Here is a 19,453-nt window from a genome sequence, read left to right as displayed (position 1 = left end):
GCAAAGGGAAGAAAATCAGGGATTGAGAAAGCCAAGGAGGGAAAACACATCCACAGTGGAACACAGAACACCTCCATCCCTACAAAGCTGCTCGCCTCGGCTGTATGGGAGCTCCTCATTTCCCAGGAGGGAAGTGACACAGCCGTCCAAGGTGGGGGTTGGCAGCTCCGGCTGCCAATTAGAATCACCGTGGAGCCCATTAAATTCTCAAGGCCAAGACCACTCCTCAGACCAATTCAACCAGAACCTCTTGGAGTAAGATCCAGGTGCTGGTATTTAAAAAATTTTCCAAGTGTTTCCACTGCATGGGAGGGACTGGGAGCCACTGCTTCAGGCAGGGTCTAAGGTCCCAGGTCTTGGTTCTTTGCGGCACTGAGCTTCATCCCCTGAAAGTCAAAACCTAGCTTCCCAGGATTCTCTGCTCAACTTTTTCAACTTCAGCAGTTTGTTTTAGAATTTACAATGAGCTGTCCAATCTAAGGTATTGTGTTATAATGAATATTCAATTATCTTTTATATTTATATGGTTGGTACCAAACTTCAGATGCAGAATGTTTATTCAAAACAATTCTTATTTTCTCTTATTTAACAAGGTATGCTGGTAGTATTTTTAATGAAGAATTTCACTCATTGCACGCTGACTTAGCCTATCAGCGCTACTTACAATAGGAACTAATTAAATTCATGCATAGAACTTAGATGATGATAGATGAACAGTTTCTGATAACAAAGAAGCACAAAGTATGAACTAAAAATCAGTAGTAAATACTTCCTTGATTATAAAATGGTTATGAGACCAGTAAAAAAAAATTGTATACAGATGACATAAATAAATTGACCTTTTAAACTGGTGATGTCAATTGTTACAGTATGAATTTGGCCATAATAAGATTATGAAGACAGAAGAAAGGTTTCATGCTATGAGCTGGATCAGAGAGACAACCTGCAGTGCTGTGCGTCTCACCTTCAGGATGTCTCTCACAGGAACCGGTTCTTGCTTCCTTGTTTTCTAAGTCACACCCCCCATTCCCCAGGCAGCCCTGGCTCTTAGGATGCACTCTTACCTCTTGGGGTTGTTGGTACTGAGAAGCCATCAGAAGGAAAGCTCGCTGGGCCTGGAAAGCACTATGCACCATTTCTGCCTGGGAACAAAGAACAAGAGGGAAGCTTAATTGTTTGATCTCCTAAATGGAGAGTTATCATGTGATCCAGCAATTCCATCTCTAGGTAGATACCCAAGAAAAATGAAAACGCACGTCCACACAAAAACTTGTCAATATGCTCACAGCAGCATTATTCGTAACAGCCAGGATGTAGAAACAACTAGAACATCCATCAACTGATGAATGGATAAACAAAATGTGATATATCCATACAATGGAATATTATTCAGCATTCAAAAGAAATGAAGTGCTGATATATGCTACAACATGGGAGAACCTTGAAAACATTATGCTGAGCGAATGAAGCCGATCACAAAAGACCACATTTGTATGATTCCATTTATATGAAATGTCCAGAACAAGCAAATCTACAGAGACAGAAAGTAGATTAGTGGTTGCCAGGGGCTGGTGGGAGGGAGGAATGGGCAGCGACTGCTAATGAGTGTGGAGTTTCTTTTGGGGGTGATGAAAATGTTCTGGAATTAGACAGTGGTGATGTTTTCACAACTTGGTGAATACACTAAAGACCACTGAATTGAACACTTTATAAATAGTGAATGTTATGATATGTGAATTATATCTCCACAAAGCTGTTAAAAAATGTTTAAGCCCCAAAGTGCAACTATTTTCCAAAGGGTGTTTCTCTTGTTCTTTCATGCCCCAATCTGTTCCACACCTTCAAGTGGAAAGAAGACTGTCCCTTAAGCCACCCCCCATAAAGATATGATCACCGAGAGCTAGTGGATCCTGCAACTGTCCAGTAAGACGGATCCAGAGGAGATTTCAGTGCTACCTGGACTCAACCCCCAAAAAAGGAGTCGAGCAGGTGGGACTGTCTTCAAACACATGCTAACAATATTCTCTTATCTTCACCTTCTACCCACTCTTAACTAATGAATTAATTAATTTTTTAAACTTAAAAAGCTATAGAGGAATACCAAGAAGAAAATAATTCCAAATATTTATATCTCACACAATTAGTCATTTCTGGCATCTTTTTCTAGTTTTTAAGGGAATTCACACAGTTCTTTTCATAAGACAAAGCTTAATGATTTAGGATAATTTTTTAAATGCCAAAAGTTACAAAGATAAAAGTTTTTTAAAAGTGCCTCATGACCTAGAAATAATCACTATTAACATTACATGAACATCAATGTAGCCACCCTTTAAGATATATTTGCAGAGAGACTTTGGTAAAATGGAACCATACCCTAGGTGCTGTTTTTTTAAAATAAGAAGTATAAATTTTAATTACAATTGAATATTAAAGATGAAACAGAAAAGACTGATAAACATCAAATAAAATTTTTGCACTATAATAATTATTATGCCCTAAATGATCATTCTAAGTTTAAAAAATATAAACTATTAAGATATTAGAATAATAATGTGTTTACACTTTAAAATACATGATATAATTTTATACAATATTGACTGACTCCTTGCTAAAGATGAGAACATTAGTACTTTCCCACTTCTTTCTATCTCTGGTCCCTATCTTCTACATTTTTCATACTTTTTAGTTATTTTTACTGTAACATTAATTCCCAGAACTGTTTAGAATTAATTCTACATTGAAACATACCCAGTGGTTCTCACCAGTTGTTTTACCGTGACTTCTCCATTTCTGAGTTAGTTTGATACTTTTATTGGTTGGACTCCTATTATCAAGTATTTTCTTCAAAAAGGTCTCAAAGTTGCTTAAGTTCTTTAGGTTCAAACACATCTCCTTGTCATCTACATATTTTAGCAAAATCTTGGCTGGACACAACATCCCTAGGTCTCTCCCTCACCATTTTCAGATAGCACAGCAGTGACTGTGGCAGTGGATAAATCTAAGCCAGCTTAGTCTTTTGTCCCCCTTTGGAGGAAATTGACTTTTTCTATTTTGACACCTGAAGAATTATTTCTTTATCCTTGGAGTTTAACAGCTTAACTAAGTTATGTTTGGATTTTGAGTATTCTGTGTTATACTTCTTGGAATAGATTTGGTTCTTTTTTCATTTCTGGGAAATTTTCTTATATTACTATATCTTTCAAAATATTTTTTGTTCCATTTGTTAGAATCTCTACTCAAGGAGTCTAATTATCCTCATATTGTATAATGTTTAAATGTTTTCATATCTTTTATTTTTATTTAAAAATTTTGAATTGAAGTATAGTCAGTTACAATGTGTCAATTTCTGGTGTACAGCATAATGTCCCAGTTATGCATATATATATATATATATATTATGCATATATATATATATATATATATATATATATATACATACACACACACATATACATTTTCATATTCTTTTTCATTAAAGGTTATTACAATATATTGAAAATAATTTCCTGTACTATATAGAAAATACCTGTTTTTTATCTATATATATAGTGGTTAACATTTGCAAATCTGAAACTCCCAAATTAATCCCTTCCCACCCCATTTCTCCTAGTAACCATAAGATTGTTTACTATGTCTGTGAGTCTGTTTCTTTTGTAGATGAGTTCATTAGTGCCCTCTTTTTCTTCTTCTTCTTTTTTAGATTCCATATATGAGTGATATCATATGGTATTTTTCTTTCTCTTTCTGGCTTACTTCACTTAGAATGATGATCTCCAGGTCCATCCATGTTGCTGCAATTAGCATTATTTTATTCTTTTTATGGCTTAGTAGTATTCCATTGTATAAATACACCACAACGTCATCTGTTGATGGGTATTTCGTATCTTTTAGATTCTCTCTCTCTGCCTTTAATTTCCTTGTCTGTCACCTGTATTTACTGTGATTGTATCAATAGTTTTCTCTATTGTTAGTAAACAGATTTTCAATAGGGTCTCATATACATAAACACTTCTTTTTTTTTTTTCATAAACACTTCTAATTTACATTTCACTTCTGTATTAATGTTGTTTTTGGTCTTGATTTGTTAGACTTCAATTTCCCTTTGCATTTTACTCTTATTGTTCTATCAATAAGATAAAAAATACATTTATATTCATTAAGTTTTAAGAGTCTAAGTTGTACGCTTATTAAGCCATCATGCAGAATCTGTTTCTGTTCATTGTTTTATTTCCTATGAGGCTGAGCCCATGTTTTCCCTTTGCATGTTCTGTTCCCTTCTGACACACAAGTTTTAGCTGTCATGCGGGTGATTCCTTGAGTCTTTTGCCACCACACTGAAGGTTAGTTTATTTTGTTTATTTTCCCTGTCAAGCAAGAGTGTTCTACCTATGATTCTAGGGTCTGATGGAACAGGGAACAAGGAAAGGGAGCGCTCAGCTGAGGCCATGTCCAGTCTTTATTTGAGAATTTAGGTGTTGCTCATTCTTCTGGGAATATGTTAAAAGTTCTAAACCAGGATTTGCTCCCCATACCATTCTGATGGAGTGATTCCCCTCAGATTTTAGATCAGTTCTCCAATTCAGGACCCAGACACGAAACCTTTACATCTCCAGAGGGAAAGAGCCCCATGATTTTCTTTTCCTGTTTCATATTTTCCTCTCTTGATTTAATTTCCTTTCAGGTATGACTTTAATTTACGGTGGTGGGAACTGAGCAGAGCTAGGAACCAAAAACTGCTCAGCCATCAATAACTGAAAATACATTGCTGCAGGTCATGGCTTTTTTGTCTAGTTACTATCAGTGAATTTTTTTAAATACTTTTTTCCCTCTTTTTGCTCATATATGGGTGGGTGGGGGAAATTCTGATTCAATTTTACTTGGTCATAAATTTTTATCTTTTACATTCATTGATTTTATCTTTCATCTCCTCCTTGTTAGCTTCACATCTGTTTTGGGGAAGTTTCTATCCCTCTGCCATCTTGGATACAACTTACTTCTCTGATAAGAATCAGTATAACCAGTATAACTAATTTAATACATTTTCAAAAACAGATACCTAAAATAGCAACAATAGAATTAGGTTAATTTCATCCCCATGTCACTATCAGACAGTTTTCTGAGCTAGAAGGTTAAATGTATTAGCCAACTAGGAAATGACTAGTTTTTTGTCATTCCACTTCATTTACATGTTTTGACATCTGACAAATTTTCCAAAATATTCACTAAAATGAGCACCCTAATCTTATTTCTAACTTTTCTCATTACTTCTCATTTAATGATTTTTTTCCCATTGAGAAGAAAATACTTGAAATCAAATCAAGATTTTTAGACCATTCACATTTAAAATCACAAATTCATCATCATCAACACTAAAAATTAAGTCTTATGAATATTTAAATGAAGCTATATTTTCCATTTTGGAGTACACCATCTCCTCTTTCTCCCAGTAGCCTGATTGCTGGGCTTATATTGCTCGAAATCTCAAATTCTGGATATTCCTTAGAGATAGAGGATTTCAAATCTCACTGTGCTGGAGGCCATTGTGACCTCATGAATGTGAAGTTCTGAGCAGCATGAATGTTTATCCACACATCAAAATTTTCAGTAGTTCAGAAGGACTTTTGTCAGTCCCTAAATGTGTGGACCACATTTCCAAAAAGAAGACTATGAAATACAACTTTCCACAGCTTGGATATAAATAAAAGAACTTCACTTCTCCCAGCAATGACAATACAGAAGTATGGTCCTCATCGACAACAAGCCTTGTGGAGTCAACTGAATTATAGCTGCTGTGGGACAGTAATTTGGGATCGCCAAATTACTTCTGTAGTTAAAGTTGCAGCTCGGAGGTGACATTAACAATATTTGTGTAGTTATCCCAAAATGAACACTAGCATTGCTCTTTCCTTTTTTTTAACTTTCCCTAAAAACAACATTTAGCCTGTCACTAACAGAACAATTTTCTAGTGGGTCTGATTAGCGAAGATGGCCAATTTCATTCATTAGTCTCTTCCCCACGCGGCATTTTACTCAACAGTAGGTGGAGGCTGGAGCAGAGGATGGCTGAATAGCTAGCTACCTGCTTCAACTCTCCCTTTCACTTTGCTTCTGTAGGTAAATCTTCCTGAGGACTCAGCTGGGCACTTCTTCCAACTCCCTGGAACTCTGGCATAATGAGCAGACTCTAAACCACATCCACTGTAACCTCATCAGTCCACACTTTTCATTCCACCTCTTAGATATTCTGATCCACCTGCTTCTTACTTCTGGAAAGTCCCATGAGTCCCCTGAACCAGACAGCTCCCTATTTAGAAGCAATTTCCCTGAACCTGCTGAGTTCTGATAACTTGAAAGGGAGAATTTGGCTCACTCAGGCAGTTCAAAACATTGTGAAAGAAAAAGCCAAACGTAGGGATTTTCAGTAACGACAAATAATTGAGGGTTTTTGCTGAGTTTGTCCATCACACATGTGCAGGGCTCAGTAACCTTTGTGGGTTACATGCGCATCCATCTGCCCGTGAGCACGTGTGTGCAGAGAGGAAAGGGGACAGCTTTGGTAAGAATCAAGGCTATGCATTTTGTTTGAACTCTTATTAGTTATCACTTGGGCAATTGGGGTTCTTGTATAGGTAGGTAGGTGGACCATCTTGCTCTGCATTCCCAGGGGAGAGAACAGGAGAATGAATTTCAGTAATCGGTTTAAAGCAAGACTCAGGACAAGCAGACACCAGCTAAATATGACTTATTTCCATCTAATCTCCTCGGGAGAGAGTTGGCTCCCTGTGGAAGCCCCGTTGATCTCTGAATGCAAACAACAAAATAAGATAGTCTTTTTTTTTTTCTTTTCATTTTTAAAAATGGAAGTATAGTCAGTTTACAATGTTGTGTCAATTTCTGGTGTACAGCAGAATGTTTCAGTCATACAGATACAGACATATATTCATTTACAAAATAATTTTAATCCCCTCTATCCCTTATATCACTGCTCTCATTCACTTCACTTACGTATATAAGCATATGTAAGCATATATATGTTATACATAAGCATACATAATTGAACATTGTTGCTATTATTACCTTGAGCAAATTATCTATTAGATCAATTAAGAATATGAAAAAATTTTTTTTATTTTACCTTCAGACATTCTTTCTTTGATGCTCTTCTTTTCTTTTTATAGATCCATGTTTCTGAACTATATTACATTCCTTCTCTCTAAAAAACTCATTTTAACATTTCTGGCAAGGCAGATCTACTGGCAATAAAGTCTTTATTTCTCCTTTCATTTGAAGAATAATTTTGCAGGGTACTGAATTCTAAGTTGGAAGTTTTTTTTTTTTTCCTCAACACTAAATATTTCACTCCATTCTCTTTTTTGCTTGCATGATTTCTGAGGAAAAGTTGGATGTAACTCTTGTCTTTGTTCTTTTATAGGTAAAGTGTTGTTTTCCTCTAGCTTCTTTCAGGATTTTTTAATCTTTGATTTACTGTAATTTGAAAATGATAAGCTGAGGTGTAGTTCTTTTTTGGCATTTATTCTGCTTGGTATTCTCTGAGCTTCTTGAGTCTGTGGTTTGGTGCCTGACGTAATTTGGGGGGAAATTCTGTTACAATTGTTTCAGTATCTTCTGTTCCTCTCTCTTTTTCCCTCTGGTATTCCCATTATGCAGATGTTACACCTTCATAGTTGTCCCACAGTCACTGGATAGTCTGACTTTTTTCCAGTCTTCGTTCTCCTTGTTTTTTGGTTTATGAAGATTCTATTGATATATCCTCTAACTCAGAGATTCCTTCCTCAGCTGTGTCCAGTCTACTAACAAGCCTATCAAAGCCATTCTTCATTTCTGTTACAGTGTTTTTTACCTCTAGTATTTCTCTGGTTCTTTCTTAGAATTTCCACCTCTCTGTTTACATCGTTTGCCTATTCATGCATGCTTTTTTACTTTATTCATTATTGCCCTTAGAGTATAAATCATAGTTGCTTTATTTTTAAAAAAAATTTTAGAAGTTGATTTGTATTCATCAATATATTTTTTGAAGAGTGTTTTATTTATTTAGCTTTTTTTGGGGGGGGGGAAGAGGGAGGTAATTAGGTTTATTTATTTCTTTATTTTTAGAGGAGGTACTGGAGATTGAACCCAGGGCCTCGTGCATGCTAAGCATGTGCTCTACCACTTACGCTATACCCTCCCCCCAAATCATAGTTGTTTTAAATTCCCAGTTTGATAATTTTAACATCCCTGCCATGTCTGGTTCTGATGTTTGCTTTGTCTTTCCAACCTGTGTCTTTTCTATTTGGTATGCCTTGTAATTTTTTTCTTGATATCTGGACATGATGTACTGTCCAGATATCAAGGTAAAAGAAACCACTGTAGGTAGGACTTGAGAGTCATGTGGTGGGGAGGCATGAGAGGAGAGAAAGCACACTTTAGTCCTATGACTGGGTCTCAGTATTTCACTGAGCCTATGTCTCTGAAGTATGAACCTCATAAGCGTTTCTCACTCTTCTTCCCCCCGCCCCTCCCCTTATGTGGGACAGGATGGCTACAGTGAGCTGGGCTTGGATACTTCTCTTCCCCATGCGAAAGACTAGAGCCAGCTGGAGCTGAGTATTTCCCTTTTCCAAGCCAGTTAGGTCCTGACAATATACCCTATCACGTTAGGCTGTGCTTAACTAGTTTCCCCTGAGGGCAGATCTTGCTAAGAACAGAGTGCTCTGGCTTATTTCAAAATGCTTCCTTTCACCCTCCCCCTGCCAGAAGCCCAAGGGGATTCTTTCCAGTATTTACTGTGGGAACCTCCTTGAGCTCCTGGAGGTAAATCTCACAATATTGTGGGGCCCCCCTATGACTGGGTTCCCTTGGAGTTCTTAACCCCCAAAGTTGTCTGCACTGAGCTTCCAATAATTTGTCAATTGCAGTTCAGGGTTTCCCACCCCAGCACTGGTTCCCTTGACAGTTCCACTTATAAGTCTCTGCTCCCCTGATCTGTCTTCACCAGTCTCCCTGATCTTGGAGACAGCACTTTACCATGTGCCCTCCCTAATGGACCCAAGAGGAGTTGCTTTTTCAGTATATTCAGCTTTTTACTTGTTGTCAGGATGAAGTGGTGACTTCCAAGCTCCTTAGATGCAGGCCGAGAAACTGGAAGTCCTTTCCCCATCTCTTTTTTAAGCGAGAAAAAAATTTATTCTGCTTCAATTTTGGAACTCCCATCCCAGTTTCATCCTTTTGGTGACAGAGCATTTCCCCGTAACCTGCCTTTTGACAGATGTATGTAGGATTGTGGATAAAAGGTGGGGGGGGGTGCAGTTATGAACATGCAGAGGTGTTATGAACTCCTATGTGAGAGGGGCTTAGGGGCAGTTATCTTGTGGAAAGGATGGTGGGACTGTGATGATACGGGGTCACTAAGAGATTCCATGATAAACATTCTATTTTTACTTGGGTTGTTTCTATTTGTTAAAAATAGCAAAGTTCTCTAAAGATGCTTTTATCCTCACTACATGAGACTTTATTCTTTGTGCTTATTATTGTTATTTTTATCATATTTATCTGAGGCTGGTTGGAGGGGACTAAAGCAACATCCAAACTGCCCCTTTATGCCGTCACTGCCAAGAATAAAACATACAAGTACACAGCGTCTCTTAACCATGACTTCTTTAGTTCCCATGGACTTTTGCCTATTTTGCATAACTCTGGGAAACGGCTCTCTCTTCCCAATGTGCCAACAGGAAAAGGTGAAAAGAAGCAAGCCAGAATTACTATTAACAACAACAACAAAAACCTGTACATCTGCTGGTGCTAAAACTTGTTCTGAGGGTAAAATCTGTTTTGTCAGTAATGTAGTCTAAAGATATGTTAAGAAATGAGAAATCATGTAATAGCCTATAATGGAAAAGAATATGAAAAGGAATATATATATATATGTATAACTGAATCACTATGCTGTACACCAGAGACTAACACAACGTTGTAACTGATTATACTTCAATAAAAAAAAAAAGAAATGAAAAATCAGATTGATTGCTACTTGTTCTTGACCCTGGAATTGCCAAAGTGACAAAGGAAAAGGGCCAAGTTTCAGCTGAACTACAATTGTCCCCCTAATGTCAATCAGCATCTTAATATCCCTTGGGACCACTTGCACCCTGCTTGGCATGGGTCACTTGTCCTTATACATACAGCCTGCACAGATCAGGGTTAAGTCTATCTTATCAAGGAGGAAACAAGACTTTGAGCAATGTCTTGATGAAATAAATATGCCATGATGTCAACGGTAGTTACCCCTGAGTACTGGGATTATGAGTGGTTTTATTTTCCTCTTCATATATTTATGGTCAAATTTTTCTTCATCAAACATTTAAACTTTGTTATCAGAAATAATTATTTAAAAGATATGACTGAGTAAAATAGAAATTTATTATTTAATTTCTCAACCAGAAGGTAGTTTCTGAGTACCTACTACGTGGCTAGGTGCTAAGAGGTGTGTGTGTGTGTGTGTGTGTGCGCATATATATATATATATATATATGTATATATATACATATATATTTTTTTTTTGGTGAGTAAACTAACAGCGTTATTAATGAAGGCAAAATCAGATAACTGTATGAATATTATAGATTAAAAAAGAAATCCAAACTAACAGAATTGTACAAGTACTGTACTTCTGTTTCTTTTAAAGAGACTTGTCATCTGTTTTATAAAACAAACAAAACGGGGACTCTTCAGGGGAAACAAGTTGTCTATACAGAGAATGATCAGTGACTGTGAGCAATAAGCAACAAGATGCTAGTTGTGTAGAACAGACAACAGATACCCAATTTCAAAAGGAATGGATTGCTGATAATCATGATCGAAGGTAAGTTTTCCCATGGGAAGGTTATCTTGACAAAACACAATAAGTATTCTCACAAAAAAGGGAACGTATTCTTTTTGAAGAGATTTCCTTCTCTCTAGGACCCAGGGAGTACAATGCTGGGTACCCAGTCATTTCTAACCCTCTTCCCCCTTACCATGGCCCTCTGGCTCTTCAAGACAACAGGGTTCCCTAAAGTCTACAATTCAAGCACAGTTTTTGTTTTTTTTTTAAGTATCCAATGTGCATACAATAAAATGGAGTCTAAATTTACAGTCAGACCAGGGGAAGGAAGCAGTAATGTCACACTCCACTTACTTATAAATATGTTGGCAGTGCTCCATTAAATCATAAAGACAAGCTAATGTAAAAACTCTGGCCAAATACCGACCAAGTCCCAGTCAATTTCAACTTCAGGATCTGCCTTAGCCAAAGCATATACTCAAAGGGCAGTAATTTTATATTAGGTAATTGTTATAAATTAGTATTTTTACTGCCCTTACAGTTGACTGGGTTTTTTTTTCAATGATTCCACTTTCATTGGCCAAGAAAGGATGCATGTCTATTGAATACAGCTTAATAGTTTTGCAGCCTAGAAATGAAAGATGAGTAGGTAGATTGAAAACGTCAATGTGAGACTACTAGGCACATTTTATAAAAAACATAATCATCCAGGCATTGATAATAAAAGAGGTTCATTTTTCATTAATAGGACTGTTGCCTTGGCAACTTCCAGCTCACATAAGTATTTACATCAGCCACGGTGCACAGTTCTGACACTAAGGAACAGCTCCAGAGTGTCCTTTCTACACGCATGCCTAAAATCTTCTGTTACATATCTCAGCTGCATTACTGGTTTCCATTAAAGTAACATCCAACCAACCCCATATAGAACACGTCATACCTACCCCTAAAGAAGGAATTTAAACAACTTTCTTGGCATGTCAAATAGATACAAGATAGAACTGATAAATGGTTCTTTTGCAAAAAGGATGACTTACAGGGGGACATATAGCTTTGTTTTTATCTTCTTGCTTATCCAACAGAGGCCAAAGTATTTTTAAATAATTAATTTCAAGAATATTAATGTGCATTCAAATCATGCATTGTGTCCTTAAAAGTCTTATTTTCCTAGTTTGTAATTATCACCAAACAGCCTAAAGCACTTTTAGACACTGAGAGGGGCAAGGAAGGGTAGGAGGGACGATAAATATTAGGGAGCATTTACCATTGACCTAGCACTTCCAATGCTTGAACTTTTCCTTGAGAAAACAATTGTATAATTATAAAATAATATTTGTACAAGGATATGCACTGCAATTTCATTTCTAATAGAGGAAACACTGAAAATAAGTCAAATGTCACTAAGTTTTTAAAATGATTATAAATACCACTAGATGACCATCATTGCAGGGATGGGACCACGTGAGGCTGGCAGGGAGCACAGGTGTTATGCCTCTCCAAGTCACACCCCAGGGCCTCACTCGTCTCACCCTCATCTGGGCTTTGCCTTCTTGAATGTATTACTTCCCCTATAATGATTTTCATTATTTAAATCAATTATGGTGTAACCATACTTTGCAGTCATTAAAAATGACAGTATAGACTTCCACTTACTGACATGGAAGGAGGTCCAGAACACATGGTCTAAGTTAAACAAGCAGGTCACAAGAATGGAATGTGCAGAAAAGTTTGCAAAAATCTATAATATAAAATCAAATGCTGTAATTGTCAAAGCCCAACAAAGAACTTTTCTAAATAATTAATTGTTGCAAACTATATTTTAAAAATCAAACTTTTGAAAGAATTAAAAGCAGTATTTCTCAAGGCATCGCAATAGAAAAAAATGCTATTGTATGCTTAAATCTGTTTGTTTTTCTGACAGGTATGAATATTGTTACAAGTTTATAATCTGAACAAAACTATTCTCTAAAATTAACTTCATTTTCAAATTCAATCAGTGTGTAGCTACAAAACACTTGGCACACTGGCCCCTCTCCAAATTCTCGAACTTGCTTTTCTAACACTTAAGGAATCTAAAGCATTTTATCAACATGTTTAAACCAAATCTTTTGACTCAGGAAGCCCGAACTGCTTTATGTGTTGAGGAATCTTGGGTCTACACAAGTGAAGGACACTTGGCTGCTCTAAGACCACTCAGAAAAATTAGAGGTTTTTGTAATAAGCTATAATGGAAAAGAATCTGAAAATATATGTATGTATATGAATAACTGAATCGCTTTGCTGTACACCTGGAACTAACTATAAATCAACTACACTTCAATAAAAAATAAGAATTAAAAAAAAGTTAGAGGCAACAAGTACTTCTTATTCTAGAATGCACTGTAATGCTAAGCACCGTCCTTTCACTTTGTGTTATTTAAGCCATACTCTCATTCAACTTCCACGCATGTGTATATAAGCCTTGTGTCTCCGAGTAGGTAATAGGCCCTTGAAGACTAAGCCATTGGGTACCTACACAGACGCACCTTTATTACACCAGAAGCTCAGTAACTATTGCTAAATAACGAATGACTGAAATTACTGGAAAGCAGCGTGGTGCAGTAGAGAAACTGTGACCTTTAGATCTTCAGACAGACCTGAGACAGAACCCAGCTCTACCCATTACTAGATGCATGGCCATAAGCAAGCTACCCAATCTTTCTGAAACCTGGCTTCCTTATCTCGAATGTTACCTTAAAGGGTTCCCCTAACGATCAGGTGAAGCAACGTTTGTTGGTGGCCACGCAAAGTACCTGACATAGCGGGTCCTCCGTAAGTGCTAGCTCTCTTTCCACTTCTTTACAGTTGCCTCTCTTATGAATATAGAATATTTAAATGAGGCAGGGAAATGAAGTTGATCTCTAGTAACTGTAAAATTTAGCTATAAACCAGATTTTGTTCATTCATCAACCATACAGACCCAGCAGCAATCCATCTACACTGAGATCTTACTACGAACACTCAACGCATGAAAGTCCTTACTGAATACTGGATCCCCAAATCCCTATGGATTTCCAGGCAGCTTGGACCCTGACTATGAGGTGACCCTGCAGCCAGGCTGTGTGGGATCAACACCACTTGGTGCCCACATTTTCTTATGTGTCTTTTGATTCCAAGATTTTTTTCTTAAAGTTCCAAACACGCCTTTCCCCTTCTTCTGATGAGACCAGTCAACATATGGTTGTTATAAAAAGTTCACAATACATGGATGCTTAGGAAGTAAAAGCTTTCAGTAAATTTAGCCTCTAAAAATGACCATTGTCAGATTCAAGAAGTATCTTTCCAGACTTTATTTTTAATAAGGCAAATCTTTCTTAAGTGTATCTATCACCTCTTTACTTACAGTTCCTGCTCAGCTATCCTCAAAATCTCTTTCCCTGCCTTTTGCTTCCATTTGTGAATGCCGAAGTTATCTTTATAATCAAAGGAGCGTAATTAGACACTCATATAAAGGGAAAGAAAAATCCTATGCCTGGTACAAAAGTAGAGAGAAGTCAGGCCCAACATCAGCTGAAAGATGCATAATCTACATAGAAGCCCCTGTTTGTCTTTCTCTAATTAAATTCACACTCGCCCAGGTATCAGCATTCATAAGAAATGACTGTTTTTCACTCAATGTTACTGTTTTCCTCCTTCATTTAACTAAGAGCATAGTGGAAGAGTTTTTCCTGGCATTTTGCATTACATAGTACTGCTCAAAAAGTCTTTGGTGAAGATTTTTTTTTTGAATTTCTCATCTGTCATAGGCTGATACTTTAGTAAAATAAACAAAAAAACCAGACACACAAAACACAAGCACAAGCTTTTTAAATTACCAGATTTTGCACACCTAAAACTACTCTGTTGGATTGTTATAATAGTTCTCAATGTCTTAGAATTTTCATCCTTGTCTCGTGACAGACCTTCAGCGGGATTTGTGGATGGTGGAGGTCTGTGTACCACACATGGAGTAATACTCTCCTGCATCTTTGCATAGGAAATGAGCCACCTATTGTTTCCATTAGGTCTATGGGCAAATGTCTTCCAAGTTTCTAAGGACTAGTTTACAAATGAACTTTGGGGTAGGTGTCCCCATTTAAAAGTTTGGGTTTTTCATTATTCTAAGTGAAGTAAGCCAGAAAGAGAAAGAGAAATGCCATATGATATCACTCATATGTGGAATCTAAAAAAGAAAACACTACTGAATTTATCTACAAAACAGAAACAGACTCACAGACATAGTAAACAATCTTATGGTCACCGAGAGAAAAAGGAGTAGGAAGGGATAAAATGGGAGTTTGAGATTTGCAACAGTTAACTAGCATAGATAAAATAGATAAACAACAAGTTTCTTCTGTACAGCACAGGGAACTCTATTCAGTATCTTGTAGTAATCTACAATGAAAAAGAATATGAAAACAAATATATGTATGTATATGTATGACTGAAACATTACGCTGTACACCAGAAACTGACACACTGTAACTGACTATATTTCAATTAAAAAAAAAGTTTGGGACTGTCTCTATTGGACATACTGAGACAATCTACTGAATTTTTCACTTTTTACTCAGATACTTAAAATTCTGTAACTATAAAGACTCTTGAAACCAGAGAGAGCTGATTATTGGAAACATGTCCATGAAGTTCTGGACAAAAATTCAGTTTTCCAACTGGCCCCTTCAGACTGTAAAGTTACTTCTTGCCTGATTTCTATCATTTTAATGTTAACAATCGAAGGGGAAAGTGACACACCAAGACCCAATCCAAACAGACAAAGCAAATAAAACCCTACTTCTTTTCTAAATCTGACCTTCAGCTTAAAATATTTCCATTAAGGTTCACAAAAATATCCTATCTCAGCTGGAGCTCGTGGGATTTCTATTGGACCACAAGTCAATATATTGATAGATTTTCCTGTTACTTATGAATTCTCATCTAGCTTTCTTAAGCTGCCTTAGAGCTCTAGTCTTTCAATGGCTCACTCTCCTCAACTACAAAACAGGAATGAGAATGAAAGGAGTGAGGGAGGTACTAGATACATGGTCAGGGCTACGGTAAAACCAGGACTGTGTGTGTGCGCATGTGTGTGCGCGCACGCGTGCACGTGTGATGAACAATAATCTATAGAATCTGTGTTTCTCAATACTTCACTTGCTAATTCATAACATAAAACCTGGCCTAGATTTTCTTTTATCTCCTAGTCTAGGATATTGCTTGATCCAAATTGTCAGCCATAGTACATTCATCCATCCATTGATTCAATGATTTGTTAAGGATTTGCTTCTATTTACTTCCACATTCATTTTCATCCATTAATTTAGCAAACATTTATCAGTCACTTACTATGGGCACAGCGCTAGACACTGAGAGGACCAGAGGAAAACAGCCTACTCCTGGAACCTTGAAACAGACCCCAACACTCAACAGCTGGGCCCAAAGGGATAAATCATACTACCTTTTTTGGATGGTAAGCTGTTTTAACCAAAACAACTGAAAGTCAACCATCAGCACTCCAAGTACCTTGCCTTTGAAAATACTTATTTTGCGAAGTGTTTTCTGAAAGGGAAAGGATTTCTTTCGCAAATACTTACGAGTGATAAATTATTAATTCATTGAAGACACCACTTTTTTTACATCACCAAAACATCTTACACTTGATATATTAAAAAGAACTGGCTTGTAACGTATTATAAAATGTATAAACTGTCATGTTTTAAAACTTACAATGTTAAATCATAATCTAAATACAACTGGAAAGGGAAAAATATACTAAAGGTAAAAAAGGCGCATTTTGTATTTGCCTTATGCACACTAACAAATCTGCAAACACATTTCCTACGATTAGAATGACTCTTGTCCTCCATCACCCCCACATATTTGACCAAGATTGTTTTTTCTTGTATGTAGCGAATACAACATTATAAAGAATTCTTAGATGAACAGTGGATATATATGTGTGTGTACGGGCATGTCTGTGTGTGTGCGCCTGTGTGTGTGTGTATGTGTGTGTGTTCATAGGAATGGTTGCTTGAACAGAAATAACAAGATAATCTAAATGAAATCAGGTCATTACTTTTGGACAAAGTATTAATTTTCAGATGCTGAAGCAGCCTCCAGGCAAACAATTAAATTATCCTGAAGTCTAGATAGAAAACAACAAATGTTCCAATTGTTGGCATAGTTTCAGAAAGAAGGAAAGACGGGGGAAAAAAAAAAAGAAAAAGGCAAGAGAAATAAAAAAGGACCTATATTTTGCGGTATTAGGTAACATGATGAAATTCTGACATGGAAATAATCTTCTGAAAGGGTATTTCTGAGGGGAAAAAAATCTTTGGAGAAAAGTCACTGGTCACATTCAGGAACTCCTGACATAGACGACGTTGCAGATTCTTGCTACATTTTTATGTAGACCAATGCCATTCCTGTGTGACTCAATAAACTACCCTTCCCCCGGGTACTGGACCAGAGGGGCCAGCCAGTGGGCGACACAGCTTACCCCCAACCACCGCAGCCTGACCATGCTCAGAGCTCATCCCTGCATTCTTGGGCGTTTCCATATTGCTTATGCCAGTGAACGCAGAACAGAAAGGGATAATTAGGACTGATGTTCCACAGGTTTCCTTAAAAGATTTCCTTTAAGAAGCAGAAAAAAAAGCACTGAGGCAAAAATTTCCCCAAAAAGTATTTCCTATTCACGAGGAAAAAAGGCAGGCATCATCTTAACCTGAGAGATTCACAGAACTACTTGTTTCAGCAAAATATTTAGGTGACATATTTTATTTTTGGTGGAGTAAACAGGGAGGTCCTGGTGCGTAGTGCTGCCTGGTGGTCCTTCAAGAGATGTTTAGACATCTCCTATTAAATTAAGGAACAAGTAATGTTTCTTAGTTTTTTTTTAAGGCATTTTTTGTTTTTTTGTTTTTATTTGGGGGGGAGGGGTAATTAGGTTTATTTGTTTTTTTAATGGAGGTAGTGGGGATTGAACCCAGGACCTCATGCATGCTAGGCAGGCACTCTACCATGGAGCTATACCTTCCCCCCAAGAGATGCTTAGATTCCAAGTCCAGCTCCTTATTTAGAGCCTCCCCAAGGCTCTAAATGTGCTATGAAAACTAGAATGTTCAAGGAAAAAGACAGGGATTAGATGTTCTAATAGCAAACATCCTTAAGTTAAAAAGCAGTCGCAAGGATGTCCAACTAAGGCCAGTGACTTAGCAGGAATGGGCTGTGAGTCAAGGCATATGTTGAATAGCAAAATAGTGTGTTTAATGCTGAGAATAAAAATTCTCCATGTTCTTGGGAAGAAATGATAACAGAGACGATCTATCTGGGACCTTTCCGAATTCTGCAAAGTTTGTGTCAATAGCACAGTGAGTGATGACCAGGCGGAGACCACGCTAGTGTGATGGGGGAGAAGTGAAGACCCCTGAGGGACACAGCTCATCTGTCCTGGAGGTCACAGTTCTCCCTGTTGCCTCACTCAGCCCTTCTCTGAGGAGACACATGAAAGACATGGGTTACAGTGATGTTCCACCGTCTTCTCATCCCTCGGGCCTCAGCCAGCCACTGTTATGACCTTCTCACATATTGTGGAAATTTGCTAGCGGGGGGCGGTAAGAGCTGTAGTGTGCAGAGGGCAGGAAGAGGTGGCAGACAAATGCCATCGCTTCTTACTAGTGATCCAGGTGCCTACAAAGGCAGTGGGAGACCCGGCAGCCAAGGGGGTCAAAACCAGGCATCTCCCAGTACAACGGATGGAGACTTTGGAGACCAGATTCCTGGTCCTGCCAAGAAGCATGATGTTGTATTCAACACATCACCTACATCACCTAACCTCTCTAGAAAGGGAGAAAGACAGGTAGAAAGGAAGGAAAGAAAGGAGAGGGATGGAAGGAAGAGGTGGGTAGGAGGGAGGGAGGAAGAAAGGAAGGCAGGCAGAAAGACAAAGAAAAGGGGGTGTATATTGGGATGGATGAATTCTAAGGTATTTCCTCCTCTAATAATTCTATTGTAACTGGCTAAGACTGTAAGAAGGGAGATTCCTGATACGAAGCCTATATGACATCTAGATGCAGAATTCTCTGTGCAAGTCATTTCGGGGAGGTCTCTGCCATTTGGAGCATGTGAAAGACATACAGATCCTTTGGGCTTGAGACTGCCAAGGTATTCAGGTCTAGTTATGACAAAAATAAATGTTCAGATTAGAACTATTAGCAAGAAGCTAGTTAACAGGAGGACCAGCTTGGCTGCAGGTGAGCAGGAGAGTGAGGGGGGCCTGCGTCAAAGGGGCTGTTTCGTTGAGTCCACTCCAGGCTTGTGCTTCTGGTCACTGTTTGACTTCTTTGGTGTCAGGGCAGAAGAGTTTTTATATAGACCTAGACCAGAAAGCACCAGAAATGCAAATGGCCACTTTTTAAGTGAGAACAAATTACTCATAAAAAGTTTTCTAAAAATCAAAAGAAGAATATGGATACAATTAGTAAAATACGCAGACATTTTTGCATTATTAACTCCAGAGATAAGCTTATTATTTATTTCTTCTAGAGGTAAGGTCCACGAAAAGGAAGAATTGATAAAGAACTGACAAGCAGGACAGACTCATGGAGGCCT

The 19,453-nt window shown here is 37.6% G+C and overlaps 1 protein-coding gene across 5 annotated transcripts in view; it reads right to left on the bottom strand.

Moving 5' to 3' along the window:
- Positions 1 to 19,453, bottom strand: part of CAP2 (cyclase associated actin cytoskeleton regulatory protein 2) — a 115,016-nt gene that overhangs the window by 68,977 nt on the left and 26,586 nt on the right. For all 5 annotated transcript variants that reach the window (XR_012500981.1, XR_012500982.1, XR_012500983.1 and 2 more), the window contains one exon: positions 1,065 to 1,142. Coding sequence is in view for 2 of the 5 variants with exons in the window: in XM_074348142.1 (XP_074204243.1) it covers positions 1,065 to 1,142 (78 nt within the window). In the remaining 3 variants the exon portion in view is untranslated. The remainder of the gene's footprint in view (positions 1 to 1,064; positions 1,143 to 19,453) is intronic.

This window comes from Camelus bactrianus, chromosome 20, assembly GCF_048773025.1.
Source record: "Camelus bactrianus isolate YW-2024 breed Bactrian camel chromosome 20, ASM4877302v1, whole genome shotgun sequence".
Lineage (NCBI taxonomy): Eukaryota > Metazoa > Chordata > Mammalia > Artiodactyla > Camelidae > Camelus > Camelus bactrianus.
Note: the sequence above shows the minus strand (reverse complement) of the source record. Positions and strands in the feature narration are given on the sequence as shown.